Genomic DNA, 9724 nt, shown 5'->3' with positions numbered 1-9724 from the left:
CTATTCAGTTCACGTATTTAACGCATTAAATAAACGTAACATCAAAGTGGAGTTCTGGATCAAAGTTAAGGGTTTGCGCACCTTGCGCCCAGCATGCGCGCATTGTACATTCCCATCAGGTACGTCACCTGTTCCAGTGCTCACTTCAGGGCGCCTCGTGATATTGTATACAACATAATATAAATATATTAAAGACAGTAGTTTTTATTAATAAAAGGAAATTGACTAAAGAAGTCAAGTCATTTTATAGCAAAACTCAATGTTATGAGCGGTTTTAAAATGTGATTTTATCACTTTACTTGAAACAATTTAAAACTTTCCCGATTGCACGTGAAGCCGTCACGAAGTTGCGGATCCGGGTTCAACAACAGACGCGCCTTGAGTTTCCTCCGAGAGTCGCTCAGTGACAGCGGCGCGCGTGGGACGCGCGGACGGGATGAGGCGGCGCGCGGCGGACAGACATGAGAAGCGGGTGGGAGCTGCGATATAATAAGAAGAGTTCTTTGTTTTGCATGCTACGGAGAACATGGCGAACACAAGTTCCACACATGCGGCTCCTCCGGTGACCGCGGCTCAGGCTCAAGCGCACCGCGCAGAGATCCTGGAGAACCCGCTGCAGGTACGTCCGGTTCTCCGGTTCCTCCACAAACAGGGAACAAGTGATCGGGAGGTATTTATTAAAGTATGGCAGAATAAAACAAACCAGTTTAAACAGATCCATCACAAGTTTCCATTTGTTTTATGCGTTATTGCATACTTCCCCAAAGTTAATTTTTTCTTATTTTATTTATTAATCTCATGTCTGTTGCTGGGAGTCTTCCTCCTCGAGCTTCTGGAAGTCATACCGAAGTTGTTGTAGCCGTTTTTGCTGTAGACATAATAGGAAAACTCGACTCTCTATTGAATTTCACCCTCAGTGACTTTAACTCTTCTTGTAGCTGGAATTTGCATTTTTTTCTTATTATTAATTTGTTTCAGACGTAAACCTCCCTATCTATCTATCTATCTATCTATCTATCTATCTATCTATCTATCTATCTATCTATCTATCTATCTATCTATCTATCTATCTATCTATGAAGACGACTTCAATTATGAAGTTGGGCCCCCGATATAAAACAATGAAAGATTTTAAGGTCACGGTCCGTCGGTGTGGATGGTGATGGGGCTGAGATCTATTGATGCTGGCACCTATCACAACTATTTTTCCAGTGTGATCATGATTGAGTCATTGCTCCAGAGGCTTTTCTTTCCTCAGGAATTGAAACTTTTTAAAGAAAGGCTGCAATAATCTGCCCACGAGGCTGAGTATTTAGAGTGTGCACACTTTCCCTTCATCGTTGAGTAAAACTCTCACTGGGTGTGCACTGTGTATTCTGTGTGTGTGTGCCGGTCCTCTGCACTCCCACTCTTCTGCACACACACATTCTCCCCATCACTGTGTCGTCCCCCCCCCCCCCTATGTCTCGGCTGTGTGACATTACCAACAGGGACCACAGAGGAGGACTGAGAGGCGTGAGTAATGAGTAATGGCCCATCGGTGGGCTGCGAGAGAATAGACCTACTGTGAGAGTCCTGAGCAGCTCGCTAATGGTCCCGGCTCCCTCTTCGCCCAACACGCCCCGCCATCCTGCGAACATCCCCACATCCAAGGGGACAAACATCTGTCTGTCTCGCACTTCCACCGCAATCCCGGGCTGAAAATATACCGCTGGGGGAAACTTTGGCGAGTGCGAGTTGGCGGGTTACAAAATGCAAGATGAGAACTCTAAAGCAGCAGTCCTCGTGTCGCAGGAGACAACTGGCTGTGGGACTGCGTGCATACAGTTGGTTTAGCTGTACGCGGTGGTGCTTTTATTTGAAAGCGGGGGTGGGCTGACAGACAAAATAGGAGCGTGAGCAGCTGAAGCTAAATGGTACAGGTTTTCATGGTACTGTGTAATTAAGTGTTTTTCTATAGGACACAGGTTAAATCTGTTAGCTTTGGATTAAAGTAAAAGTGCACCACTTAACACTGAAGTTTAAAACAGAAGGCAGTTCAAAGGGGGCCGATACACAGAGAAACATCTGATATCTACTTGGATTTGGGTGCGATTTTGTTCTTGCTATTGGTGTGTTGCATGCAAATGTCACAATGGCATCTGAGGTGTTTCAAGAGCAGCACTGAAACCCTGAATGAAGGATGTATCACGTCACATAGCAACCAAACAAGGGTTCAAACATAAGTTTTAGCGAGGCAAACCACCCAGCAAATTGTGGAAATTTTCAAAGAAAACATTGATTGTTTTTAACAAATGTCTTAAGAGTTGCAGAGACAACAAAGAAAAACTTGACATTTTAATTGCAAAGGTTATTATGACACTATTTTACCTGTGATGCTGTTTTAGTGCATCAGTCGGCATTTTAATCTTGAAGAACTGGCTTAGTACAATTCTATTATACCTTTGTGTCACTGTTGATTTACATGCTTTTCCACTGACATTAGTTAACCAACATCCCTGAGTAATAAGAGTAATATTGTCCTACTTGTGCTTTGTTCTATCCTTTCAGTTTGATATGACGTGTCCATCATTTTTTTCCCGTATTATGTTTTCTATATATTCGTGAAAACACAAATATATTGGTCGCATGGTGGTGCCGTGGTTAACGCACTCGCCTGAACTGTATATGAGCGGTAAAGAAGATGGATGAATGGGCTTCCCTGTCAAAATCGTTCCTTTTCACCCAGTTTTAATAGATTGAACCGATTGCTAAGACAACAATTAACTTGCATACTCCATATCTCCTGTTTTATTTTAGTCTTGGTGAAATGAAGATTAAAACAAACCTGAACAGACCAGGTTTGGAGCCACGCGTATTGGCGAAAGGTAAAGTGGTGCTGATGCTGCCCTGACGATGGTGACGAGACATTACACTCCACTGCCATTCAGCCAAACTGGTGTTGATAATTGGGACCATCCAGCTAAAAAAAACCCTTACAGATTGAAGTTTTCAAGTTGTGTCTGACGTCGCCGATTCTGCCCCAGGCAGCTGAGATAAACCCTCTTCGTGCTGCTCATGAGAGCTGATGCAGCCACTTTGCAAGTCCCAGTCCAAAACAGCGATGGTCATCACGGGAGCGAGAAATAAAAAGCTTCCCGTGCTGCTCTGGGTCTGTAACATCTGTTTTGGAAAATCTACTGGGAAATGGTGATTCCTTTGCTTTAGACATCCAGACACATGGCGCTATGCGCTGAGCGCACCATGAGACAAATCCTGGAGGGTTCATTTGTTACTGTTCCAGCTGAAAATTTCCAAAATAAACTTGCATTTTTAATTACAGTTTTTAGAGTCTGCAGGTTTGGTCACTCCCTGTCTTGGGAGTTGAGGGTTGAGGGTTCATCTAGTAAAGCTTGAGTGTCAGCAGTAGGTAACCACGTCAATATAATCTCCATGTTTTTGTGTATTTCTGGCCAAACATTGTCTCGAACCTCGACTCCATTCTCAAACCGTCTGGGCAGAAAGTGACGGGCTTCACCCAGAGATCAGCCCATTCTGGGGAGGGACAGTCGAGCATTGTCAGCTGGTACAAAGGGTCACACTGTCTTTACATATGTCTGATTGTTGGTCCGAGTGAGGAGGAGGAGGAGGAGGAGGAGGAGGAAGAGCAGCAGCAGGAGCCCTTCATCAGCCCTCACAGTCGTCCATCCTTCGGTTCAGACTTGCGCTTTCAGGCAGCTAAATGTGGTTTTTAAATGTTGACGTAGTTCCGCTGCCCTGATCCGACCCAGCGATTCTATTTTCCCTTCGTCCAGCTGCGAGCGCCGGCAAAATGACTTGTCACAAGAACATTGACATCATCAGATCTTGGCTGCAGGATTAAGGATGTAAACACAATTTAAATTAGGTTTCAGGTAAAAGGTACAAAAACCAAATGCTCATTTGTGTGTTCACGTTTGTTTGCATTCAGGATCTCTTCCACAGCCTAGTTCAGGGGTGTCAAACTCATTGTATTTCAGCACAATTTCATCTTGACCGATGAAATAGTGCAATAATAACCTTTGCATTTAAATGTGAACGTTTGTGTTTGTTCTGGCGCATTCTTTGTGATGAAAATGTCTATATATTCACAAAACCAATCGATTACTACAGAACATGACTTCAATCTCAACATACTGACAATTTTAATGGAACCTTCTGGTGCAAATTACAATGAAATGCCCCAAAAACACTGACAGCTGTTTTATTATGCATGATATCTTTGTCTTAGTGTTGGGGTTGTGTTCACGAGTCCTCAGAAGCTTGTAAAAAGAAAATTCTATGTTTTCTTTGAAGATGTTGCCTGGTGGTTTGGCCGGATTGGAGCCTCTTGTCGGTTGGTTTTGGCCCACAAGCCTTACGTTTCACCCTCCCTGGTCTAGTCTTATTATTACCTCTGCCAAGGAGGTTATAAAATTTGTCTGTTAACAAGGAAGAACCCATAAAATTTTGGTGGTATCAAATAATTTTTCAATAGAACATTTTCTTTTTGCAATAGATCATCTTATCTTGTGTTCTTTCAAGTGATGAAATAAAGTCACATGATCAAGCTAAACAAATCTGAATATCTATTTATGTATTTATTTGTTCGTTATTTCATGCCATTTCACAATATATATATATATATATATATATATATAATTTGTCATCCATACATGAACAAAAAGGAACAGAGAGAAGATTAATCTTGTGTTATCTGTTCCTATTAGCAACTTTACAACAAAATCAAATATGCATCATTTCCCTGTGTCCATGTCTACCCTTGGCAGAGGTCAGAAATCTCTGATTGCTCTTGTTTTGCTATATATCAGAAGCTGAAATTGACTTTGTCTTTGACATTTACAAAACAAAATTAATCCAATCTAGCGCACACAATTGGATTTCAAAGCTACAGATCTGCGGTTAGTTCTGCACAGGACAGTTTCAAAGGTCTGTAGGGACAAAAGCTGTACACCTGCCTGATAATAGACGAAGTTGTGTTCTTGTTGAAACAGATTTTTGAACTTGCGTCATTGCTAATGATTGCCATAAGTATCTTAATTGTTAAAAGTGACAAAAAAAAAAGGTCATTGTCATTGAGCACGCCTGTCTAGGACCGTCTCATATTTTGGGTTAGAATATAAGCTTCTAGGATTTTCGGTTTTTAATCACATTAACAGAATGTCTCAACCTTTTCGAAATTTGTTTTGCCAGAGGCATCAAAAGTTTCCAGAATGAGTTTGGTGAAATAGGTTCTTGTGAAACAGTAGCTTTTCGATCAAGCTCATCTCGCAAAATCCATTCTCGAATTCACTTAACAGACGACGCGTTAATGCGAGGCGAGTTCAAACGCCGGCCCGTGTTTGTTCACGGGGTGCGTCCTTGTTAATCTGTCAGTTCCTCGGCGTCGTTTGTCCTCCGGCGACATTTTGTGCGGCTAAATCCCTCCTCTGTAACGAACTAATTACACTTTGACAAAGCTAAGGGCAAAGCTGGAGCATTAGCAGCTTCCTCCCGAGGCCGGCCGGAACCAAACGCTGCGAAGCCCAAGCCGCAAATGAACAGTCGTCTATGAAACAGCTGGATTTGTCCAGCTGCAAATAAAGGGATTTGTAGAAATAGATGTTTTCCTGAAAGCTTTCTCATAATTGAATTTTTCAATATTCTAGTTTCTGCTCCTATGTTTGTTGTTGTTTTGTTTTTTTAAAGTATTGTTTTGTGGTTTTAAGTCACAAAAAACATCCATCCATCCATCCATCTATCTTCTACTCCACTTTCTCCTGTCCATGATGGCTTTCTGGGTGCTCTGGTGTTCTTTCACCCTCTGGAAAACACGAGTGTATGTGTGTGTGTGACTGTGTGTCCATGTGCACTCTGCTTTCTCGGCTCCAGCTTTAACCATGAACTGGATAAAATGATACAGAAGCCTGATGGAAGAATAACTGCTAGCATCAATCCAATCAATATCAATCCCAGTGAGTCCGAGCCGGCCTTGAAAGCCTGTTTGGTATGTCAGTTGTGGGTTAGCAGAGAAAATGTAACGCCGTGGGATAATGTAGAAGCGGTGTCGCTCGATAGCTCTGTCTTAGATAAGAACAAAAACTGTTTCAGATGAAGCAGATTGTGTGTTTTCTTCTCTCCCTTTAAAGGTAAGTACAGCTATTTATTATTTAAAGATCACAATGATATTTATTGGTTTAGTGTCTTTTTAGGTGCATTAATAACTAAACACAATTGCAGAGAAAATATTGAATGCCATAGAGATGTGGTGTCATTTCCTAAGGATATAGATTATATAATACACTCAGATTATAAGCAATGTAGTTGAATAAAAGTGACATGAGCAGTATTGAATAGAAAACCTCCAATAGATATACACACAATGTGGACTCATCAATTCATCCAGATTCTGTGATGTTTAACCAATAAAGAAAATAGTAAACGGAAAGATCTACCATGAAGAGACAAAAATACCTCAATCATGTAAAAATAGTCACATAAAACATTCAATTTAACAGGAAAACCATAGTTACAACATTTTATAAGCTATGTCTACATGCAGAAAGATAATAAATGATCCAACACCTGTCGGTAGCTTAATTTTATTACTTTCCATATTTCAGATAATAAAACTCCTACTTTGTCACGCACACATGCACACACACACAGACTCGGAGAACATAGGAGAATATTATTGTGAAGGAGAAGCTTCAGATCTTTTCCTCAAAGGGGGAATGAGATGGAGCTTCTCCAGTGAACCATTAGAGGAGGTCTGGCTGTTGTGAAGTCTCCCGTCTCTTTCACTCTGAAGTGCGTAATGTTTGCCAAGTCAGCCGACAAGCCGACGGCACTCCCAGTGTTACCGGCGTCACTTTGTTTGCTCTTCCTGTGACAGGAAAACTCTTTATCACTCTCTCCATTGCTTCCTCTCTCTCGCTCTCTCTCTCTCTCTCTCTCTGTCTTCATGCTCTCCTGGGCGAGTGGACCGTCGGGCTCCAGCTGTCTGAGCAACGTGCTCGATTCCAGCCTCCCAACTTCAAATGCAGAGAGTTATTGACTTGTATTTGCGCTGCGGTTTCCTCCCTGGCTTCGCTTATCGCCGCCTCTGCTGGGTGAAACCTGTCGTGGAGATGTTGTGTATCTGCCATGCGGTTCTCTCTCATGTGCAGTCCAACATGCCTCCGTGGCCTTTGGCCTCCTCTCAGTATAAGCGGATGGTCTCCTCGTTGGCTCGGTAACAGCGGAGCGGTGGGCCACTTACACTCTGCCCCCGTGAAGCCTGACAAGGTTATCGATCGCGGTTTAGCGAACAGAGCAGCAGCCGGCCTGATGGATGACGCCGCCGTCGGGTCTTCTGTGCGGCGTAGGATGCTTGTAGTCACTGCACACACACACACACACACATAAAGAGTTCTCACCTCGATTTGATATTGGTCCTCTCCTCTCCTGGGAATTATATCGGCGAGACACCACCTCCCCAAATCCTGCCTTATCTCTCACGGGAATGTAGGGAGAAAATAACTCGCACACACACTGAATCCTGCGGCAGCGCTGCGGTGTGGGTTCCTGCCCGCCGAAGGTGCGTTTCAGGTCACTGCACTCGTCAAACTGAGTGTCGGAGTGAGAGTGTGAAGGAGGGTGAGCGGGGAGATAAAGGCTGGAGAGGAAACCAGCCTGCCGGTGGCGGCTCGGAATGTAAATCCTCCCAAATCTGCAGGGGCGAGAACCTGTAATCGTACATTTGTGGCAATGGCGAGCTGTGTCGGGTGAGTTTGCTTTGAGGTGGAGTGTTGGATTGGGTTATATTGTTTGATGAGCAGATACATCGTAAGGATGCAGGTTTTTGGTGAAAACAGCAGCTGAGGCCTTATTTACACGACGACGTTTCCAGTGAAAACGTGTAATTTTTGCGTTTTCATTTCTGGAAAATTTCACATTTACACTGCAACATTTTGAAAGCAATTTGAAATGCTGAAAACAAAATAGTTTTCATGTTGGGCCACCAGTGAGTGCTGTTTTTTTTTTTTTTTTTTGTAACGAAACCACACACACATGCACAGAGAACAATTTGCGGTCAACATTAACAAGGGTGAGTATCGGCACATTTGTAAGTTGAATTGTTATTCCAGGTGACTCTCAGCTCTAAAACTACCAAGTCCCAGGAGAATATAGACTGGGAGCAGTTTTTCAAAAAGTTTCATTTCGGAGCATGTAAACACATGTTTTCTGTTTTCACTTGAAATTGTCGTCGTGGCAACGGGGCTCTCTCCGTGAAGCGTTTTAATCCACTTTCAATCAGTTCTCATTATTTTTGAAGCCCCATCTGCATAAAATTGTCCAAGTGTTATTCTAATGGCACTGCTCATCTTCGTTATGTTGTGATATTCTGCAGATGCATTTGATGTGTTGCTAATTTTTTGGATTGGAGACGAATAAAAGATTGAGAATGTGAGACTGAGCCATTGTCTGTATAATATTAGAAAACTAGGGATCAAATAACAGGATGCATTTAATGATAATGTTTATTTAGACTTTTGATGGTGTTGCACTGGAGACTGGTGACCTGTCCAGGGTGTATCCTGCCCTCACCCATAGTTAGCTGGGATCAGGATGAGTAGTATGGAAGATGGATGTATGGATGGTAGGTACTCCACTGTGATTTCTCATTGCATGCTATAAAACTCTTGAACTGTTGTTATGTTGTAACTAACTAATCTCTCTCTCGCTTTCTCTCTCTGGTGACGTGATTCAAGCAAACGTTCTGTAACATGTACAATTCATTTAAATATAAACTTCTGCATTTGCTTCACACACACTTTGTAATTATTTCCTGAGGGAGCCCTTTACCACTTCTTCTCAGCTCAGTCCTTAAAATCTTCTTTTCCCGCCTCACTGGAGAGAGCTGCATTAGTCTGAGATAGTGAGGAGGGAGGATAAAGAGGCTCTCTAAAAGATGACTTGATTGGTGTATGAATGAGCCAACGCTGTTAGATTCAGGTCTAAATTCTGTGTATTTTATTATTTCTCAGAGCTGTAAAAACATTTACAAATGGATGGTTTCGGTAGCGCTGTAGGTGAGGCTCAAAACTGTGACTTATGTCGTTCAGCATGGACGTCAAATTCAACGGAACAAAAGTTCAGACGATTACAGCATAAACAGGAGTGTGAAAGTGGACCTGCTCCTTTTCCATATGTCCTGTTGGGTACAAACTATTCCACAATTAATGAGTCGTATTGGGGGAAAAAACACGCGCGGAAAGACTTTTGAGCTGTTGTTAAAATGTTCTCCTGGAAATTCACAACCGCGGTGGGTTAAACTACAAACTACAAATGTTTTCTGAAATCTGCAGTAAAGCAAAGCAAAGCTGCAAAGAAGTCACCAGATTAAAGTGTGTTTACATGATGTTTTCAAGTAAAAATGCAAAGTTTTTGTTGCATTTTGTCTGTTCGTTTGCTCTATAATGGTGCTCTAAGCCAATAATAATGCTATATTTTGAAGACGGCACCCAAGGTGGAGCTTTTCTCGAAATAATAGTTAATAATGGTTCTTCTGCACATGCTCAGTCGATGGACAATAACAGCAGTCTTTTCTCCAGAGTGTCATGACTCCCAGTCCATGTTCTCCTGGGACTTGATCGTTTTATATTCGAAAATGAACCAGAATAACATAACTTGGTCGTCTGTGTTGTGTGTATTTTCGAAACTTTGCCATGCAAATGCGAAACTT

The 9724-nt window shown here is 42.4% G+C and overlaps 1 protein-coding gene across 2 annotated transcripts in view; it reads left to right on the top strand.

The window, feature by feature from the left end:
* Positions 1 to 472: 472 nt before the first annotated feature.
* nipal2 (NIPA like domain containing 2) overlaps positions 473 to 9724 on the top strand; it is a 34591-nt gene continuing 25339 nt past the window's right edge. For both annotated transcript variants that reach the window (XM_080501292.1, XM_080501291.1), the window contains exon 1: positions 473 to 619. In XM_080501292.1, the coding sequence (XP_080357418.1) occupies positions 527 to 619 (93 nt within the window). In that variant the 5' untranslated portion in view covers positions 473 to 526. The remainder of the gene's footprint in view (positions 620 to 9724) is intronic.

Source organism: Blennius ocellaris (genome assembly GCF_963422515.1).
Source record: "Blennius ocellaris genome assembly, chromosome: 8".
Lineage (NCBI taxonomy): Eukaryota > Metazoa > Chordata > Actinopteri > Blenniiformes > Blenniidae > Blennius > Blennius ocellaris.
Note: the sequence above shows the minus strand (reverse complement) of the source record. Positions and strands in the feature narration are given on the sequence as shown.